General features: G+C 41.5%; 1 protein-coding gene across 1 annotated transcript in view; it reads left to right on the forward strand.

The window, feature by feature from the left end:
* Positions 1–20,820, forward strand: part of rnf213b (ring finger protein 213b) — a 52,987-nt gene that overhangs the window by 13,199 nt on the left and 18,968 nt on the right. The window contains exons 7-38 of the mRNA XM_079801224.1: positions 52–255; positions 746–965; positions 1,064–1,119; positions 1,200–1,362; positions 1,433–1,576; positions 1,722–1,820; positions 1,902–2,030; positions 2,144–2,303; positions 2,466–2,633; positions 2,983–3,132; positions 4,973–5,589; positions 5,685–5,844; positions 5,937–6,154; positions 6,545–6,688; positions 6,878–7,030; positions 7,227–8,406; positions 8,721–8,905; positions 9,044–9,193; positions 9,269–13,165; positions 13,249–13,385; positions 13,474–13,572; positions 13,753–13,886; positions 13,970–14,092; positions 14,494–14,543; positions 14,655–14,802; positions 14,945–15,080; positions 15,442–15,630; positions 15,729–15,862; positions 16,006–16,181; positions 19,658–19,861; positions 20,082–20,269; positions 20,453–20,573. Coding sequence (XP_079657350.1) covers positions 52–255; positions 746–965; positions 1,064–1,119; positions 1,200–1,362; positions 1,433–1,576; positions 1,722–1,820; positions 1,902–2,030; positions 2,144–2,303; positions 2,466–2,633; positions 2,983–3,132; positions 4,973–5,589; positions 5,685–5,844; positions 5,937–6,154; positions 6,545–6,688; positions 6,878–7,030; positions 7,227–8,406; positions 8,721–8,905; positions 9,044–9,193; positions 9,269–13,165; positions 13,249–13,385; positions 13,474–13,572; positions 13,753–13,886; positions 13,970–14,092; positions 14,494–14,543; positions 14,655–14,802; positions 14,945–15,080; positions 15,442–15,630; positions 15,729–15,862; positions 16,006–16,181; positions 19,658–19,861; positions 20,082–20,269; positions 20,453–20,573 — 10,036 coding nt within the window. The remainder of the gene's footprint in view (positions 1–51; positions 256–745; positions 966–1,063; positions 1,120–1,199; positions 1,363–1,432; positions 1,577–1,721; positions 1,821–1,901; positions 2,031–2,143; positions 2,304–2,465; positions 2,634–2,982; positions 3,133–4,972; positions 5,590–5,684; positions 5,845–5,936; positions 6,155–6,544; positions 6,689–6,877; positions 7,031–7,226; positions 8,407–8,720; positions 8,906–9,043; positions 9,194–9,268; positions 13,166–13,248; positions 13,386–13,473; positions 13,573–13,752; positions 13,887–13,969; positions 14,093–14,493; positions 14,544–14,654; positions 14,803–14,944; positions 15,081–15,441; positions 15,631–15,728; positions 15,863–16,005; positions 16,182–19,657; positions 19,862–20,081; positions 20,270–20,452; positions 20,574–20,820) is intronic.

Genomic DNA, 20,820 nt, shown 5'->3' on the forward strand with positions numbered 1-20,820 from the left:
TATATCTTTAAAGACAGCACACTAATCCTCATAACTTTGGTTTCTTTTCAGCACTGTGGTGGGACTGATGAACCAATGTGCAAGGAAGCTGATCTCTGAAGTGGTGTTACTTGTTCCTGTCCTTCATTTATTGAGAAAGCAAGGGGAAAAGTCAGATCCAGGCACAGCTATGGACGAACAGAGATGGGCAGGGCTTGAAAAAATAGAGTATACCATTTTCAGGGAGAGAATTAGAGGAAACCCTGACAAAAGGAGGTTTGTTTGTAATACCTTTAGATGAGCACTTTTAGAGCCAAATTTACTAACAGTTTGCGCCAGTGCAAATCCTCTTTTGGCGTAAAATAATGCGGTCAGGATTTGCTAAAGACACTGAAAAATTAGCACTGAATTTCTTTGCAGCTGACTTTATTGCATATGCATTTGTAGGAGTTTCCCTTTCAGACGCAAAATTTATGGGAGGAGAGTGTTTAAATAAATCATGCATGGTGATTTACTAAGGTTTACGCTAGTCAATTTACTGGTGTTTGCACCATTATTTACAGGCCAAAAAAAACATGTCTTAAACCAGATGATAACAGGTAGATTGCCTTGGTTGCTAGTCGTCAGTAGATCACACTCAGAACTTTCCATCTGCGCTTTTTTGTAATTGTGCTGTTTAGTCAATCTGGCCCTTAATTCTCAATTTCATAATGACTTGAACATACCGGTAGATATGATTGAGATTACATGTGGTGTTCTTTTGTAGGATGGTCCTTCGGCTGATCAGAGATCACTTATCAATGACCAAAGATGAGCCTTACTTGTTGAAAAGCTGGCTTTCCATCGTCGCATTTGAGGATGTCCCTGAGTTTGCCCAGATGACCGGAAATGTTCCTGAACTGCTGATCCAGAGCCTGATGTACAGAATGAAGGAGACTGAACAAAAGACTGACACTGGTCTCAACAGCACAGAAAAAAATCTGGAGGTATTTGATTAAGGGTGCAGAGCTTACTCTACAGGTTTTGCATTTGGCACAGAAAGAACACTTTCATAACCAACCGGTATTTGTTTTTTAAATTGCAGGCAACTGAAAAGGTCCTGAACCTATTGTTGAAGAAGGTTGAGGAGGACCGAGGGCGGTATGAAAGTTCATTACATGTGGGAGTCATTGAAATTTGATATCGGGCATGTAATAATGCAGAATTTCTTTAATCAACAGAATCATGGAGTCCAAGTCACCGGATTTAATCTTTCAGCATTGCTTAAGTGTTCACAAGAGTGCTTGCAAAATAGTTCAACTTGTCTCACACTACAAAGTCACAGTGCTCTCTTTTCAGCTCCTGCTTAAAGTGGCTGAAATTCTTCATGATATGTTTTCAAAGGTACTATCATTGAGGTCTTATTGTGAGTCATGGTATTCTGGCTCTTTAAGCAAATAATTTAATTTTGCAGGGTGGAGAGGAAATGAAACCAAAGCAGCTAAAGCTTTTGTCAGAACTTGATGTCATTCAAATGGGTTTCACTAAGTGGAGAGATTTGCTGCTCTTCAAACCTTTGATGCAGACCTCCGGATTCAATTACCCTAGAGAAATACAGGTGTAGTAATCAGCACAACTACGACTGCATGACAGTCTTAAGCCACAGTTGAATTGTGCTATGCAAATCCGTAGATCAGAGTTCTTGACCTTGTGGCTGAATCTATAAAATAGTAATTTTTGCTTTGATATATTCTTCTTTGTAGTTGTGGAATGCTTTGTATGGTATTGAATGTTCAATACCAGGCATCTCTGAAAGCTGGATGGGTTTATTAGACCATGACCTAAGACTGAGAGTGTCCCAGGTAAGATATAGCACTTATTTTAGAAGCATATACATTGGAATTATAGATAATGTATGTAGCCATCCTCCTTTTGTTTTTCAGACCTCTGACACTGACAAGATTGGTGTGTACTTTCTGGAGACATCAGCAAAGGCTATTGAGAATAGTCATGCAAAACTTCAGTCTTGTTTCAGAGAGTTGTGTGAGGCTGCTATTACGAACACGTGTAAGGTAATGTCAATGCAGTTTTGCAATATTGTTTCATGTATCACTCACTCTCTCTTTTTTTCTTTACAGAATATTAGGTAGATTGGTGTACCTTTTTGTATTTTTTGTTCTTGCAGGCAAAGAAGGAAGGAGACCTTTTACGCAATCTCTTTTCCAAGTCCATTTCATGGTCTATCGTGTCCTCCATTATTGTGGAGTCAGCAGCTCGCTTTGAGGAGAATCCTGAAGTTCGTCTACTGGACCCACAATCAGCAATCAACTGCCTTTTGTCTCAAGGTGCAGTGACTGGGTCTCACAAGTTTAATTGTTTTAAAATGGTTTGACAATAATGTGAATATTCAGAGAAAGAACACTTGGACACAATTTAAGAATCCTTGTATATACATAACAGTATGTGCAGCAATTCATTAACATTGTGGCTTCTGTTTCTTTTAACAGACAAATGGAATCAGTGGAAGTTAGAAGATGAGGCCAGTCGTTTAATAGCAGATAGTCAGTCATTCTTGGGTTGTCTGATTCAGACCCTTTGCCAAGGAAGTTTAACTCTGGGCCAACTTAAGACCATCTTTAAATATAAGGATCAATTTCAGAGGCTTTACAACCAGTGTAAGTCTTAAGGGCCATTCACACCAAGGACAATAGCTATAAGAATAAATATAAGTCCACATCACAACTGATATAAAGGAATGATATCATTGGAATCACTTTCAGAATATTTTTTTTACAGCTGATGAATGATACAACCATTGACAGAATCCAAATCCAAGACTTTGAAAGAGCTTAAGCATTTGAAGTGGCACATGTTGCTAGTATAGATAGCATTATAGTTATCTTTATAGTTATGGTTCTTGGTGTGAACAGCCCTTTATTCACTTAATTTCTGTATCATTATTACTTATAGAGGCTTCATTAGGCACCAGCTTATTTAGTTTATTTTTGTTTATTTTGGCTTTAGATAAGAGCAACAGGAAAGAAGAGAATATCTCAATCAACATATCAGAGCTACTCCGTCAAAGAGAAAATGACTTGAAAGCCTTTGAGCAGCAGAAGGAGTACATGAACAACTTTATAAATATGCTGTGGAAGATTAATGATGTCATAGATGGTAAGGACAGTGGTTTTCAAACTTGTGTTGCCTAGGACCCCCAAATTTGATGAACCCCTTGTGAGGAAACTACAGTCTAAAGCTGTCAATAGAATAAAACATCAAATGATTTCAAATTTGTACTCTAATTGCATTAAACATATTTAAAAAACTTATTTAAAGGGGTGGTAAAACACATTCTTTTGAAGGCTTGACTGTGTTTGTGGGGTGCACTGTAACATGTGTTCATGCTTCGTTTAAAAAAAAATTGCCTTATTTTTCATATATTTGACCTTTATTCTACACTGCTCTGTCCCTCCTTGTAAAACGGTCTGATGCTTTCCGGGCTGTATGAAGCCAGTCCCTCAAAAATACGCAGTGGGCTCTGATTGGTTAGCTGGCCCAGTGTGTTGTGATTCGCTAACCGCCTAGTGTACGTTTGTCGGAAACGTCACGCCCCTTCCCTTACCGGAGGCTGTGCTTTGGTCATAGAAACAACGGCGTCAATAAAACCATCTGAGCCCCAATCAGACCCAGAACATTTGAGTGAAGATGATCGAGCAGAACCTGTTCAGTCCTCAAGAGTAAAGACTGCGGATCTATAGTGATCGCTACTGAATGGCACTTTAACTTTTGTATTTTTAGAACGATTATAGCCAAATATCTGTCGCAAGAACTAACCCAAAACGAACACTAAGCACTGGCTTTAACTAGTAAGTTAGCCAAATCACACACAGAACCATGTTTAGCATGCCTGTAGATAAACAATACATAAAAGCTCTAATCAAAGAATAATTTACACTAATGTCAGGTTCGCTGTTGAGATTTTAACGTTAGTGTTTGTAATGTTAGGTGTTCGTCGGATAACGTTAAGTATGAATGAGCATTTAACAGACTGGTTTGCAGAACAGTGTTGTCATCTGTTTACTTCCTTGCTACAACCTATTACAGGAAAACACATCGATGAAATATAAATCAGACTTACAGGTTGTGGCCCGTAAACAGCTTCTGTTTGTAAATCCAGCTTTCAGGACAAGCCGTTGTGCATATCCTGTATTGAACTCGCGAAGTTTGTGGAAGTTTGTGTTGTCCTCCGTGAAATGTGCAGCGCGCGCGTCGTGCATCCACGCACTGGCAGTGTTTTTTTCACGCAGCTGACGATGTGCAAATCCGGCATTGAAATCGCGAAGACGGTGGATGTTTTCCTCTGTTGTGCTGCAGGGAGCCCTGCGCGCGCCTGATTCCCCGCTGACTCAAACACACGTGCATATAACATGCTGTATGTTAAACACTCTGCAACGCACCCCCGTCCCTATGAAGGCTGAACAAAGCAAGTACCCCAGACCTGCAATCCGGATGAATATAACAGCGTTTCCTCGGCATCGCGGCAACAACACTCCAGCCTTACTATACCACAACAGCGCCGCAATACAAAATGGCCTCACCCCCCCTTAGTTAATATTCTCGGAGGAGGGGTTTATGTAAATATTGGGCCTGGTGATGTCAGCAAGCCCTGGAGGAATGTCTGTAGTCGCCTACTGGCCGTTTGCTGTAGTCCTTAGAAACTGATTTCTTTAAAAGCAAATATCTCCCTTTGCTTTAAACTTTGAACGTTGTAACTTTGCAGATGTTGTTTATGCTCAAGCAGCAACATTACACGCTAGCTAAAGTTAGAATAGTGAAATCGTGGTTTACCACCCCTTTAACTTATAAACTTACTTAAAACATTTTTTTATCTCCAATTTATTTTTGGACCCCATTTAAAATTTTGATACATGTGTCAAGACTTTTATGAAGCTCTCTGAAGAATTTAATAATATATATAAATATTTTTTTTATACCTGCCATGTGGGCGCATCAGTACCGGAGATTTCTTCCCTTGAAGACATGGCCAAAACCAACCTTCATACGGAAGCACTGGACAAACTGGTTGAAGTGCAAACATATTTCTCCAAAGACGATCTCGACAAAAACAGCACAAGGCAAGTGTTATTCTACACTTCTAATCTGCATGTCCAAAACATGGCACGGGAGATGTATGAAGTCAAAACCAGCAACATTCTTCTATGTTTATGGCAAGAAAAGGCAAAACAATATTTCATGCCTGGTCCTCAGCTTTTGTCACTAGACTTTACAGAAGTCCATGAATTAATCTGGAGGCCATGTCTTACTGACTTCCTCAACCTTGGCAAACGGATTGCAATTGGAGAAACTTTTTTTAAAGAGGTGGACAAGGCTTTGCTCTGGAGTGGGGATCAGGGTGAAGGAGATCGTCTAAAGAAAGAGTTTTCTTTGATGGCTTCTCTGCTGAAAAGCCATAAATTTCAGGATGAGAACTGGCCAGAGCATCGTCTCAATCAGATTCAGGAATACAGACACCTTCACCATGCTGCGGAAACTGCTGAGGTCATAGTGAAAATCAAAGATAAGGTCGGATTACGAGGAGACTTCAGCCATATACATTGCCTGACTCAAGTGGTAAGAGACCAATTTTTATTATGATTGCATTAACTTTAGCATGTACTGTATGTGTTTATGTTTAAATTTGTGAAAATGTTTTGTTTTTTATACAGAGAGATGACTCATTCAAACAAAAAACTCTGGGTTCGCTGAGTGATGATCTCATCATAGCCAGGAAAAGGCTGGAAAATGTCAAGCACCAGCACACAGCCTGTCTGAAGGCATTCTTGAAAAGTGATACTCTGATAGAATGGGTCAAAATGCAAATTCCAAGTAAGATTTTCCAGATTTATCTATTTTATAGTGTGGAAAAATTCTTCATATTCAATACATTTATATGTCAATTTACGTCTTATTTCATCCAGGTTTAAGGGACCTGAAAGTTTTTATGGAACTGACCACAATTTCTGCTGGAGAGAATGATGCAGACATTGATAGGCTAGCCAGTTTTGAAAGTGCTGTGATGGGCTATGGCCCTTTGCTTTACTCACTACCTGAAGATACAGGATTTGAAGAGTTTATGGTCTATGCTAAGCAAGTATGGGACACCCTAGACAAAGATGAGAAACTCGTGGATAAACTGGTTGGTTTCTGTAAACACACCTAATTCATAAAATGGCACTTACTCAAAATTCTATTTATAGAAAAGTTTTATTTTTCCTGTTCATTTTTAATTGGACATCTTCTCTAGCTTAAATACTATTCTAGCTTATATTTTTATATATTTAACTTGGCGTCTTATTATAGGTTGCTTGATAAGTTTGCTTTGGATAAAAGTGCCTGCTAAATGATTAAATGTACACCTTTTTATTTTTTCTATACACCTCTAATCTTCCAGTGAATAGATGCCAAATTTAGCTTATTTTTAATGCAATTTAAAACTGGCAAGGAAAGTCACTATCATGAAAAAAGTCCATACATGCTTTTAATGAAGTGTTGATGACATATCTAAATCTATAAATCTTGTATACAGATAGACTCTTCTCGGTGGTTGGATTGGCTGAAAGGTTTGAGGGAGACTCATGGCTCTGTAGAGCAATCGTCTTTGTCCCAGGCCTCAGCTATCAACACTGGAGGCGTGTATCACGTGGGCTGGCCTGAAGATTTCAATCGGAAAGTGAGTAGACACAAGTATAAAAATGTTCAATGCCTAAAATGCAAATGCTCTGTGGCTTAAAATCAGACTCTAACCTTTTCCAAAACTTGTATTTAAATCAATGAAAATATTCTACTAAACAGACGTTCTATAGAATAGGTGAGTTTGTGAGCATCCGTTTAGTAACAGTAAATTGTAATATGTTTGTAGGCAGGTTTGGAGAATGTCTTTCATGTGAAAGTGACGAAGAACAAACAAGCAAAGACATACAATTTTAATGAACTCTTAGAGCTGCAGAATAAGCTCATGTTGATGTCATCTAAAGGGGAGCATGGAAGGGATCAAGTCAACAAGTTTACTCAGGTTTGGTCCATTATCATAATTGTCCACCAACAATTTGTAAAAAAAAAAATATTAAACTAATGATGTCTGAAAAAATTAATTCCCAATAAAAGACCAGAGACAATCATGTTACATCTCTCTATTTGTATTGTTTATTTATTTATTTATTTTTTGGATGTTCGTTTTGTAGAGACTTACCTCTGTTGTCATCCTGTAGGTTTTTGAAGGAGTCCAGAGGATGGGCCACATCCTCCTGCAGTTGCGCACGTCGGGTAATATTCTCTTCCGAAACTGGGGAGCACAGATAACATGCAACAACCCAGATCAACCCTGCATTCAAGTTAGATTTTCCCTTTTAAGCAGATGTGTTGAATATCATGGTGAGGTTGTAGAGGAGCTTCAAAAGCTGTGTCGGTCCCTGGAGGACTTCCATAAAGACTGGTGTAGCCATTTGACTAAGATGCGCTCTCAGTACTACGCACTGAATCATTACACTTCAGAGCAAGTGGTCTATCTTTGCGAATGGATCAACAGTGTCACTATCAGAAGAAAACCTGTGCCACAACATATGTGGCACCTTTTGGCTCCTATCAAACCAGATTGTACCTTAAATGAGATCAGAGAGGCCTTTGAAAACGCAACTGAGACTGAATCTATGTTTCAATGTGACATGGCAGAGGAATCAGAACAGAATAGAGAATTTGGCCTGCCTTTACTACATGTTGGAATGGAATGCTTGGAGGACCTGTGGCAGCAGTTTAAGGAGAACATGTCCAGATTCCTTACCCATCATGTGGATGTTGAAACACTTGGACGGTTTCTCTCCAATCTCTCTGCTATGAATCAAATGCACATCAAACGCAAGATTCCTCCTATTCTACAAGAGGGAAGGCCGAACCTTGTCCAATGCTCTGATGCAGAACTGATTAGCACCACTCTGTCTTTTTATGCAGAGAGTCCACAGCATCCTCTTCCAACAACTGATGAGGTATTAATGTGCCAGGAGGAGACAACTAAAGAGGAGGTGGAGATCTTCCTCCGCCGATGCCTGGGATTACAGGGTAGTGCAAGCAGTCATAAGAAGATTTACACTCTGGTCAATCCAGGATCACTGACCTATGATGTGAGTGTAGCCCTGGTGGAATACTTTGAGGCACAAGAACGGTGTGCTGGGCCTCATTACCATCTAGTGATGGTCTGTCCAGTAAACCAGGATAGATATGTTCCTTCCTTCTTCAGCAACTATAAGGTGCAAAATGGTCTGAGTATATCTACAGAAGGAATAAAAAATTACATTCGCCATCACTTCCATATACCGTCTGAGCTGGTCACCCACTCAAAAGTCTATCCAGGGGAACTCTCTGTCTGGATGATTGCATCTGAACGTCCAGCTGTTGGTAAGCATTGTATATATTATATATTATATAAGGTAACATGAAATCAAAATGGACCCTATTTACTTGCTTAATGCATGTTCTTAGCTTAATTGTAATATTGTTAATTTCTTGCTGATATTCCCTCCAACTACTCACATGTGCTAAAAAATGTTGTCATTGAATATTCGGTTTCACTCAAAAATACGTTACACTATGGAAGTAAAATGGGTTGCATTTTATTTTGACTTTAAATATGGTGATAATATTCTCTTGTAGACAAGACTAGACATGCTGATACCTGCTTTCTTTGTAATTTCTTCCTACTCTTCTTGCAGGAAAGTCTCTGTATGTCAAGCGTGTTTTTGAGCAGTTCAGAAGAGAGGTTCCAACAGCCACCTTTCTAACAATCAGACTCATCGAGCCTTACGTTGACTTGGATGGATTTGTCCAAACTCTGTCCAAGAGAATGGCTCCACTGAGAGAGCAGGACCATGTGCTGTTGCACATTGATGCTGCAGCCGTATGTTTTACAAAAAAAATATTTTTGTTTTATCATAGCGTGCACTATTATATACTATTTGTGGATGACTAACATTTTGTCTCACTACATTTCCTTTTACATTTTTGATAGTTTTTAATGGATTTCTTGGGTCTACAGGTACGTCATGGCTTGGAGGAATTCCTGTTCAAATTGCTCATTCTAGGATGTCTTAGTGACAGCAAGGGAACGATATGGAGGAGAAATGCAGCTCATTTAGTGGCAATTGAAGTACTTCAGCGAGGTCAAAAGAGTCCAACCCAAATGGAGGTAGAATGTTTTGCTCCTTGAGATAATGTTTTAATTGTGGAACTACCTGTAATATTGTAGTTCTTTGTTTTACAGACAACCCATGGGTTTTTGCATGCACTGCCTACTATCTTCTGCAGGCCCCCTAAAGACGTCAAGGCTTTGGAGATCATGAGAAAAAAAGAGGGGTACACATCCTTGGATCCACTGATGGATAATGGAGAGTTTGAAAGTGAAGACATTCAAAGACCCTACCAGTACTTAAAGAAATTCAACAGGAATGTCAGCTTGGATCACTTCAAATATCAAGCTCATTCTGTAGAAGGTGATCACGTTGACTGTCTCCATCATCTTTTGTCAAACTATGGCTTGAAGGACCCATCATGGGCAGAATTAAAGCACTTTACTTGGTTTCTAAACCTGCAGCTTAAAGACTGTGAGAACTCCATGTTCTGTGATCCAGACTTCCTTGCTGAACATTTAAGTGGCTTTAAGGGGTTCATAGTAAAATTCATGATTCACATGGCTCGAGACTTTGCCTCTCCTTCCATTGACATCTCTGACCAGAGCCCCTCCTTTTTCTCTGAGAATAAAGATGAGGAACACATCCTCTCTATTCGAAAACGATGGGAAAATGAATCTCACCCATACATCTTTTTCAATGCAGATCATGTCACCATGTCTTTCTTAGGATTCCACGTGAAGAAAAACAGGACAATTCTTAATGCAGTCGATCCAAAAAGTGGCAAAGTGTTGATGGAAAATGTGATGACACAAGAGCTGTTTTCAGGCATTGAGCGACAAAGGATTGACCTTTCTGAGGACTTTGAAAACCTGTCCAGAGAAGACAAGATAAAAAGAATATCCGGTGTTGTTGGTGCCAAAAAAGGCTCGGTAAAAGGACAGTTTGATCCCGACCCTACATATGAACTCACTACTGACAATGTTATGAAGATGTTGGCAATTCATATGAGATTCAGATGTGAGATTCCTGTGATCATCATGGGAGAAACTGGCTGTGGGAAAACGCGGCTTGTGCGCTTTCTCTGTGATCTGCAACGTGAAGGCAGAGATGTTGAAAACATGAAATTAGTCAAAGTTCATGGAGGTACCACTTCTGAGTTCATCTATAGGAAGGTGCGGGAAGCAGAAGAACTTGCTCAGAACAATTGGCAAAAACATAAACTCGAGACCGTATTGTTTTTTGATGAAGCCAACACAACCGAAGCCATCTTTGCCATTAAGGAAGTGCTATGTGACAAAACTGTACAGGGATATCCTCTGAAAAAAAACTCTGGTCTGAAAATAATTGCTGCCTGCAATCCATACAGGAGACACACACGCAAAATGGTTGATCGCTTGGAGAAAGCTGGATTAGGATACAGAGTGAAAGCTGAGGAAACTGAGGATCGCCTTGGTAAAGTTCCCATGAGACAGCTTGTGTACCGTGTGCACCCTTTACCTCCAAGCATGGTGCCTCTAGTATGGGATTTTGGACAGTTAAGTGATTCAGCTGAACTCACTTACATTCGCCAGATTGTGCAAAAACAAGTGAGAGATCATAGATTGCCCCTAGCATGCCAGAGTGTGATCACAGAAGTTTTGGCTGCCTCTCAGAAATACATGCGCAGCCAAGCTGATGAATGCAGCTTTGTAAGCCTTAGGGATGTGGAGAGATCAATGAGTGTCCTGGTTTGGTTTTACAACCACAGAGATGATCTTTTTCCAAAACCCCACTTGATTGAAATTGAGCAGATGATCTTGAAATGCTTGGTGCTTGCAGTCGGTGTTTGCTATTACCCATCACTTGAAGACAAAAGGCCATACCTAGCGACTATCAGCAAATGCTTTCCTGATCAGTTCAATTCTAAAGAGTCACTGGAGCAGGAGATCACTTTATGCCAAGACCTTTTTCTTAGTAACATCCAAACAAGAGAAACGATTGCTAAAAATCTGGCTTTGAAAGAGAATGTCTTCCTTATGGTGGTCTGCATTGAGTTGAGAATTCCACTCTTTCTGGTAGGCAAGCCAGGGAGCTCAAAATCTCTTGCTAAGACTGTCGTAGCAGATGCAATGCAGCGTCAGGCATCTCACTGTGTCTTTTTCAAGAAACTCAAGGAGGTTCACATGGTGTCCTTTCAGTGCAGTCCTCACTCAAGCCCCGAAGGAATCATTGGAACCTTTTGGAACTGTGCCCGTTTCCAAAAGGATAAGAACTTAGAAGAGTATGTGTCAGTAGTTGTACTGGATGAAATAGGACTTGCAGAGGACTCTCCTCAGATGCCATTGAAGACTTTGCATCCTCTTCTAGAGGATGGATGCATAGACAGTGACAACCCACAACCATACATGAAGGTTGGATTTGTTGGAATCTCAAACTGGGCTCTCGATCCAGCAAAAATGAACAGGGGTATTTTTGTGTCCCGTTGGGACCCAAGTGAGAAAGACTTAGTTGAGACAGCTGAAGGCATTTGCTCATCCTCCCAAACTCTTCTGCTGAAAATCAGGCACCTTCTTCCAAAGTTGGCAAAAAGCTTCCTAGACATCTGTAAAACTGACAGTGACCAGTTCTTTGGACTCCGAGATTATTATAGCTTGATAAAAATGCTTTTTGCAACAGTCAGCGATTCAGATCAAGAGCCATGTGACAGCGAGTTGGCAGAGGCTGTGTTGAGAAACTTCAGTGGACAAAGGGATGGTTTTGATCCACTTCGTTACTTCAGGGGAATCTTCCAAAGCATTCAAGATATCGAAAGGCCAAATACATTGAAAATGATTGAACAAAATCTTAACCACCACAATGACAAAGAATGCCGATACCTTCTTTTACTCACAACTAACAATGCTGCCTTGTACATAATCCAACACCATATTTTCTCCAAGGAGAACTCTACATGCCCAGAAATTGTCTTTGGATCAGGATTTCCCAAAGACCAGGAGTATGCCCAGATATGTCGGAATGTGAGTAGAATAAAGGCGTGCATGGAGACAGGTCGAACTGTCATCCTTTTGAATCTCCTTAATCTATATGAAAGCCTGTATGATGCGTTGAATCAATACTATGTGTACTTCAGTGGACAGCAGTATGTTGACTTGGGGCTTGGTTCACACAGAGTGAAGTGTCGAGTTCACAGAGACTTCAGACTAGTTGTGGTGGAAGACCAGGAAAAAGTCTACAGAAAGTTTCCTGTTCCTCTTAAAAACAGACTGGAGAAACACAGAGTTGATAGGAGTACCGATTTGACTCCTTGGCAGCACAGAGTTTTGGAAAAACTCAAACAGTGGGTGCAAGAGTTCTCAGAAGTTCAACTGTCTGAATCTACTGAAGCAGATTTCAGCTTATCAGAAGCCTTTGCTGGTTTCCATGGCGATGCTTGTGCCAGTGCACTCCTGCAGGCTTTAGAGAAAATACAAAAATTGGGCCATGATAGAGCTACTCAAAATGATGAACTCCATTGCATTCTCAATAACAAGAATGAAATCAGTGAATCAAGTGAAGAGGAATCAAACATTAATGTGGCCAAGGACATGTGCATGAAAAGAGAGGAAAGTGAGGTTCATCACATTGATGAAGATATGCCAGAGTCTCAAGAAGAAATGAACAAATTCCTTGACGAGGCACAAGGAGATGCCTCAATGGAAGTTGACAACAAGGTACAGGATACAGAGGTTCATGAAGAAATTGTGACTCTTGGGGATGCTTCTGGTCTTGTGAAAATGGACGAAGATCCTGTTGATGTTGAGGCAAGAAATAGCATGGAGTCAAACAAAACCATAGACGAGGAAGAGGAGGCCTATGAAACTGCCAAAAGCTTTCTCTTGAATTGTTCCACACCAGACTCCATACTTAGGTTGAAGTATTCCGAATTCGGAAATCAGGAGAAAGACAAACTTCAGAGAATGTATTTCCATCAGCAAAGCCATCAATCTCTCAGAGACCTATTAGTCAACCATCTAAACAAAACTGATCAGGACAAGAGCAGATTCTTAGAGGTAATGTTAAACAGATGACATACAAAAGATGCACTTTTCCTGAGACTTTTAAGAGATTTGACAATGCTCATGTTTTTTGTTAGGTAACCACATTCTCCAATCTTCTCACTGGAGCTGATGTGAGAAATCTTGCTCCGGCCTTGGGTTTGTCCACCGAGCGGCTTCTTCTGCTCTCTTTACACCAATTTGACACAGAAGTTTCTTTTTGCAGCAAGATACGGTTTGTTTTTATTTGTATTATATATTTAATTTATTCAGTACCTTTCACTTTAGCAACATTTCTTGTACGTTATCTTTTTTTCCCACAGATCATTCCTGATGGAATCTGGGCTGTCTCTACACATTCTCTTGGTTCAGATGGACATGGAAGAGTCATTGTGCAAAAATGAACTCATTGCTTCAGCGAAGTGAGTCTTTTGATGCTGGTGGCTAAAAAAACAATGAAAGACTTTTAGAAAAAGTGGCAATGAAAAACTTTTAGAAAAAGGGGATCACGTTACTTACATTTTATAATTTACTTGCATCAGATTTCAATTTATTATCAGGAGTCAGTCATATTTTATTACATATTATTTTTCATTCCTCAGGTACTGTACCATGAATGAAATCTTGTCCATAAAGTCAGAAGAGTGCAATGTCTATACTGTGTTCATAACAAAACTCTCCCGAATTGGGGAGCAATGTACAACAAGTGGCAACAAGTACATTGGCTTTCAAGGAGGTAAGTGGAAGTATTTTGGTAGTAGAAACATATGTTTAGATATTAGTGTCAAATAACAAGTATCATTCTCTTTTTTACTAAAGGAGTTTGGCTGTCTGCACATATTGATGACCTCAGAGATTCTGACGACATGAGTTTAAATCTTAAGGCTTTTTGTGGAATACCTATAAGTAAACTCATCTCTCAGACAATCACGACAAAACAAGGTATGTAAGGACGAAATGCTGTACATTACTAATCGCTAAAAACGAATGAATGAGTGAAATATTTTTCAGATTTATTAGTGGTGCTGGCTAATGCAACAATATTTTTAAAAACAATCATCTAACCCTTAATATTAAACTTAACAAATATGAATTATTCCTCAAATTGTGCATCTTATTGAGAAGTTTAAATGACTGGTCTTACAGTTTCTACCTGGTAGATGATAGAAATCCTATAGGCTTGCACTGAAGAAGAGACCAAAGCCATATATAGGGTCTATAAACACCCAGAACACCCTTGTAATTTAATAACAACACCCTGTATTGTTGTGGCAAGCTTTGCACAAGCAAGCACCACTAACATTTTCTTTAAAAAAAAAATCTTAAACAGTATTCTTTTACAGATACCAAGCAATCAGAAGAGATGGATACAAGTGAACCAGAAAGTGAGAGGGTAAGATGCTTTAAGCTTGCAACAGATAAGTTTAAACACATGCATAAGAGATCTGCCATATGGGAAGAAATTGCATACCTTCTGACTGAAACATATTTAATTTGTTGTCAGGGAGATCTACGCAGTTTGTCCCTAATAAGATCCTGCACCCAGAACGCTGCTTCATTGCTGAGAGATATAGGCAAAAAACCCTCCAGGAGTATAAAGCGCATGAACATATTGCTTGGCCTTCTGGCAAGTGACCCTGGGCGGATTGGAGGTCAGTTTGTTTTATCTCTGTTGTTGTCACAGTTACCCCCCTCCCTCTCCCCCCCATTATATGTATCAATATAAGTCCTACTGAAACTAGAAACTGTCAGAAATTATTAGCTTGATTTACAAATATTTGTATATATTTACAGTACGGTTCCAGGAAGTGTTGCTAAGGAGGCTGGTGTTTGCACTGATGCAGAGGGAAGAGCTGGTTCATAACGCAGAGGACTGGGCTTATAAAGTGGCAAAGAACCATAAAGCTCTGCAGGAAGGTGGAACACTTAGGTACTGCGGTACTGTAATGCAACTAGCATTAACAATCCACCTATCATCTATATATCCCAAATTGTTAAAAACAGCTGATGTTCAGAGCCAATTAAATCATATAATTTAAAAGGGGTTTAAATAAAAATATCAGACAACTTGTGCAGAGAAAATAATGTGCTACTACTTTGAACTGTAAAAATGTCCACAGAATTGATTTGTAAGCTTTGTATATCTCGGATTTCACAAAGCAAAAATGCCTTTAAAATAATCTCAAGCTTCATCCTTACTAAAGTCTATTGTGACTGCGTGTCAACACATACGCCATAGGTTAGAGATAACTAACAATTAGCTAGCAAAACATTTCTGTTTTTGTGTTCAGGCACACTTTGTGGCGGTATCTACAGGGTGTTTTGACCCCAGTGTTGGCCAAAGTGTTAGAGGTGTTAGACAGAGACTGCAACTTGTACCTACTGTATGGAGAAGGGCTCAGTGAGGGTCTGGCTCAGTTCTGGCTGGATGTCTTTGAAGATCAACAGCTCCTTGACCTAACCCTCTCACAAAATGCAAGGTATTCATGCATGAAACCTGCTTATGATTAAATGAGGCATTGAATTGATGATTAAATATCAGATTGTAACTGATGAGGTGGATTTTTACTTCTTTTAGCACTACAGAACAGGAGATTACTGTGCAGTGTCAGCTGTTTGTTGGAGAAGTGGAACGGCGTTGTGCAGCTCCTTTTAGCTGGCTGATAAAAGCATACTGCCAGAGTTTGTGGGAGGAATCAGAGTTTGTGCGAGGTGAGGTCTCTTGCTTTGTGTTTGGCTAAAGTTGGCCTGTTCGCTAACCAGATACCATATACATTTGTACTTAAAACTCCTTTATCTTTGGAATGCAAAGTCATGCAAAACTTTATACTTCATGCTTTTACATTTTCTCTCAGGCACTGAGAAAGGCAGCAAAGAAAGGATTCTACAGTTTGTTAGTGCTGTATCTGACAGTGGACTGGGCAGCTATATTCAGAAACTCTCAGAGGGAGAGAAAGTTGAGTTGGGTCAGCGCTACTTGACTGATTATGTTCTTCTGTCATTCAAAATCTGCTCTGAGGAAGAGCTTTCGGTGAGATACAAAGGTTTTGTCAGTATGGCAATACATACAGTATTACATTGTTCCCCTTCGAGAGAACTCGAACTGCGTCATCGTGATGACACTTTGGGGAACGCCCCTTCGCGTCAAGCGTCTGAAGAAACAGTAGAATCAGCCCAATCCGATTGGTGTTGCGTGATGACGTAGTATGTGACGGCATACCCGGAAGATACAAAGAGACGTCCTGAACAACACAACAGAGATAGCTTTTTGCTCTTCAGCGTTAGCGCTCTGTGTTACCAGTCTGTGAGTATTTGGTGTTGTTATCTACCAAAGTTGTTTTCTCAAGCATGCAGGGCTCGCGAATTCCATGGCCGATCCTGTGCTGTTGAGGCAGCACGGTTGATCTATCATGGACTCGCAGATGGGTCTGTCAAGGGAACTTGAGAGTGCTTAAGGCATCGTCTCCTTCCCGGTGACAGCTCCATTATTCTCCTTCCCCGCGTGGAAGCCCGCGCTGCGGCTTCCTCCCCCGGGGTGGAGGACCCGATGCGTGAGCTGTCTAATTCTGAGGAATTGGATGGGCTCCGTATCGAGGCTCGCCTTTTCTAATGCAGTTTTCAACCTTGCGTTGCCGAGGCGGCGCGCAAGTTTGGGTCTGTTATTAGAGTTATACAACGTGACACGGTGAGAAGGGATACTGTGGGTGCGAGGCATGCAGTCAGCTCCTGAGGGGGCGGGCTGTTTTTCATTCAGAAATATCTCGATGCGTACTGCCGTGCGCCTTTCGGGTGTTTCAGCCTCGCGCCTGTTTGGCTTTTTTCTCGAGGGATGAAAGCCAGTTGTATTACGGCTTGAACCACGTGCTGAGGCAACGTGTGGTTTATGAGTTCGTTTAAATACAATAAAACAGTATCGTCTGATGATTGTGGCTGCATTTAATTCTGAGGAATTAAATGAAAAATGATCTGACTTTGAGGAGTTAGACATTCAGCCTATCATTCAGATCATGTTTTACCGTATTTGTGAAATGTGATACTGTTTGGCTTTCTTCTCGAGTGGTGAAAGCCAATTGTATTATAACGGCTTGAGCCACGTTGTTGAGGCAACGTGTGGTTTACGAGCCGTATATAATACAAAAAAGCAGTATCATCTGATGATTGTGGCTGCGTTTTATTCTGAGGAATTAAATGAAATATGATCTGACTTTGAGGAGTTAGATATTCAGCCTATCATTCAGACCATGTTTCACCGTATTTGTGGAATGTGATACTGTTTGGCTTTCTTCTAAAGTGATGAAGGCCAATTGCATTGTAACTGCTTAAGCCACGTTGCTGAGGCAACGTGTGATTTCTAGCCGTATATAATACAATAAAACAGTATCGTCTGATGATTATGGCTGCATTTAATTCTGAGGAATTAAATAAAATCTTACTTTGAGGAGTTAGATATACAGCCTATCATTCAGACCAGGTTGCACGGGTTGGGTGATTATGATGACATTTAATTCTGAGGAATTGAGTGTCATGTTATCTGACTTTGTTAAGTTAGATACTTTAATCAGTCTGTCGCCCAAGCGTGTTTGACTTGTCTGGATACCATCTAAGATTGGAGGTTGCGGCCCTGTCGAGCTGCTCCCTTAGATGAGGCCCCTGCTGGCCGGCCCCCTCTCCCGGGTAGGAGCGATCGAGGTCGCCTCCCCTGTGGAGCTTTTGGGAATCGATGTTGTGCTCCCGCCGTCTAGTACGCTTCGGGCCACATCGTTTCTCAGCGCACGTGTGCTGCACCAGCCGCCTCTAGCAAGACCTGCGGCGGTCCAGCAAACGCGCACACACACCGAAAATCTTCCTCGATTTCGCCCTGCCGGTTAGCCGCTTCAGGGGGTCGGGGAGGAGGCTCGGTTGACACCCGAGGCCGGCCTCGAGAGGCCGGTTCCCTTAGCAGATTATCTCGGCGCATGGTTATGCCTCCGAATATATCTGCATGGGCCCTGCGTACTGTAGAACGGGGTTACAGGCCGCAGTTCAGTTCCCTCCCCTGAAGTCTAACGGGGCGGTCTGGATTGTGGTCGGCCCAGAGCAGGTGTGGGTAATGGAACAGGAAGTACACTCCCTGTGGGTTAAGGAGGCTTTGAACGTATTCCTCCGCCAGTCAGGGAGATTCCGGGTTCTACAGCCGGTACTTCATAGTTCCTAAGAAGGATGGCCAGTTGCGTCCAACTTTAGATCGGAGGTACTTGGATCGTTCTCCAAGGAGATTCAGATTCAAGATGCTTGAGTGTCGTGATTCAGATCCAGTCTGAGGACTGGTCTGTCACTGTGGATCTAAAGAGGACACATACTTCCATGTTCCATCCTTCTGTGTCACAGGGGATTCCTGAGGTTCGCTTTCGGGGGCGAAGCATATCATTATCAGGTTCCTCCATTCGGGCATCACTGTGTAGCAGTTTAGGACTGCTGGGACTTGCGGCAGCTGCGTCCAACAGAATTTCTCTTGGCCTGCTGCACGAGACCCCTACAGTGGTGGCTGGGAACCAGGGAGGTTTTTCTTGAGGGGAAGACCATTCTGTATGATCAGGGTAACGCGCAGATGCCTTCGTTCCCTCGTCATATGGAAGAGACCTTGGTTCCTGTCCCGGGGGCCAGTGCTGGGAGCATCATGTTGCCGGGAAACCGTTTCAACAGACGCATCCCTCACTGTTTGGGACACGGTCATGGAAGGCCGCTTTTCCAGAGGTCTGTGGGAGACCCGGTGTTCTTCCTGGCACATCAACTGCCTGGAAATGCTGGCGGTCTACAAAGCTCTGAGGAGCTTTCTCCCGGACCTCCGCGGCCACCATGTCCTGATACGATCCGACAACATGTCGGCAGTAGCGTATCTAAACCACCAGGGGGGCCTGAGGTCGCGCCCTCTTTGCAGACTGGCGCATCAGGTTCTCCTGTGGTCCCAGGGGAGGTTGTCATCCCTCAGGGCAATGTACATCCCCGGGGACCAAAACTAGGGAGCAGACATCCTGTCGAGGCAGGGGCTGAGGCCCGGGGAATGGCGACTCCACCCCAAGGTGGTGGAGGCTATGTGCGAGCGGTTGGGCCCGGTGGAAGTGGATCTATTCGCGTCTCACGAGACGTCCCACTGGTTATGACTATAACCCTTGTTCCCCGAGAAGGGAACGAGACACTGCGTCTCGTGTCCACCCAATCATCAGAGTGCTCGCTTCATCGCAAGAACGCTATCTCTGTTGTGTTCAGGACGTCTCTTTGTATCTTCCGGGTATGCCGTCACATACTACGTCATCACGCAACACCAATCGGATTGGGCTGATTCTACTGTTTCTTCAGACGCTTGACGCGAAGGGGCGTTCCCCAAAGTGTCATCACGATGACGCAGTGTCTCGTTCCCTTCTCGGGGAACAAGGGTTATAGTCATAACCCGAGACGTTTTCGCACATTACTTGTTTCATGTTCTAATGTGGGCATCTATGGGTGTGTGTGTGTATGTATTTTTTACAGGTCTTTTGTACTGCAGTGCAGGGTTGTGTGTTTGCTCTGCAGATGGAGATGTCAGTAACTCCTAAACTCTCTCCATCATGGATCCTTGCAACAACCCAAATGTACACCCCACGCATGGAAACATTATCACATACCATTCATCTCAACCCTCAGGTGGTTCACATCATCCAACGAGAAAGATCAAAGATACAAAGCCCTGATATGGTGAGGAGCAGGTGTATACATTTCCATGTTGATTTAGGATTGTTTATGCTAGTCTGGTTATGCTGTTCATCAGTAATACTTAGTTAGTTGGTCAACACATGCTGGTGCCTATTTAAACTACTGCTATGTAAAAAAAAAAAACTACCAGTGAGTGAGAGACCAGTGTGTGCAGTCAAACTACTAAATTTAAACTAATGAGATGTCTAATGTTTCATTACAGTGTGAGGACATTCTAGCTGTTGCTATCTGTGTTGAAGAAACAAAGCTCCTACCCATAACATCACTAACTGAATGCCAGACTTTCTTACAAAGAGTTGAGCAACTGCAGCCATGTTTAGAGAGAGTGCTTAGTCCAGACTACAGCGCCCTCTGCGGCCCTGGCTGTCTCAAACACCTGGAAACTATAAAGTGAGCTATAAAGAATGTTGCAGAATTAGAAAATAGGATCATTTGAAAATGTTATATTAACAAAGATTTCTATATATATATATATATATATATATACCATGTCATATATTATGTGTCATATATGTCATGATTTCTTATTCAAATCATATCTTACAAAAATCTTTTTTTTTAAAATTTCCTTAGGTCAGTGTGGCAGGAGTTGCTGCTAGTGGCTGCTTTCGTTGAAAAGGTGGTCATCAAAATGAAAATGGGAGATGAGAGGATAAAAGCACTGACTCTGAAACACTGCAGTCAGTTGCATGGGGTGAGTCTAGGCTTAGGATACATCTACATTATTCTGGATAGAAAACTGGGTTCTGTCCACACTAGCGTTTTTAAGCATTTTCCAAAAGTTTCTCATCCACATTGAAACGTTAGAAAACACTAAATTCACCTTACTGCACATGCAAAAACCCTCATAAAAGCTCACTGAGATGATACAGACAGAACAAGACATAATATAGCTATCACGCAATTCTTCTGGCAGGATCATTTTATTTAGTAAAATATCT

The sequence above is a fragment of the Gobio gobio genome, assembly GCF_949357685.1.
Source record: "Gobio gobio genome assembly, chromosome: 20".
Lineage (NCBI taxonomy): Eukaryota > Metazoa > Chordata > Actinopteri > Cypriniformes > Gobionidae > Gobio > Gobio gobio.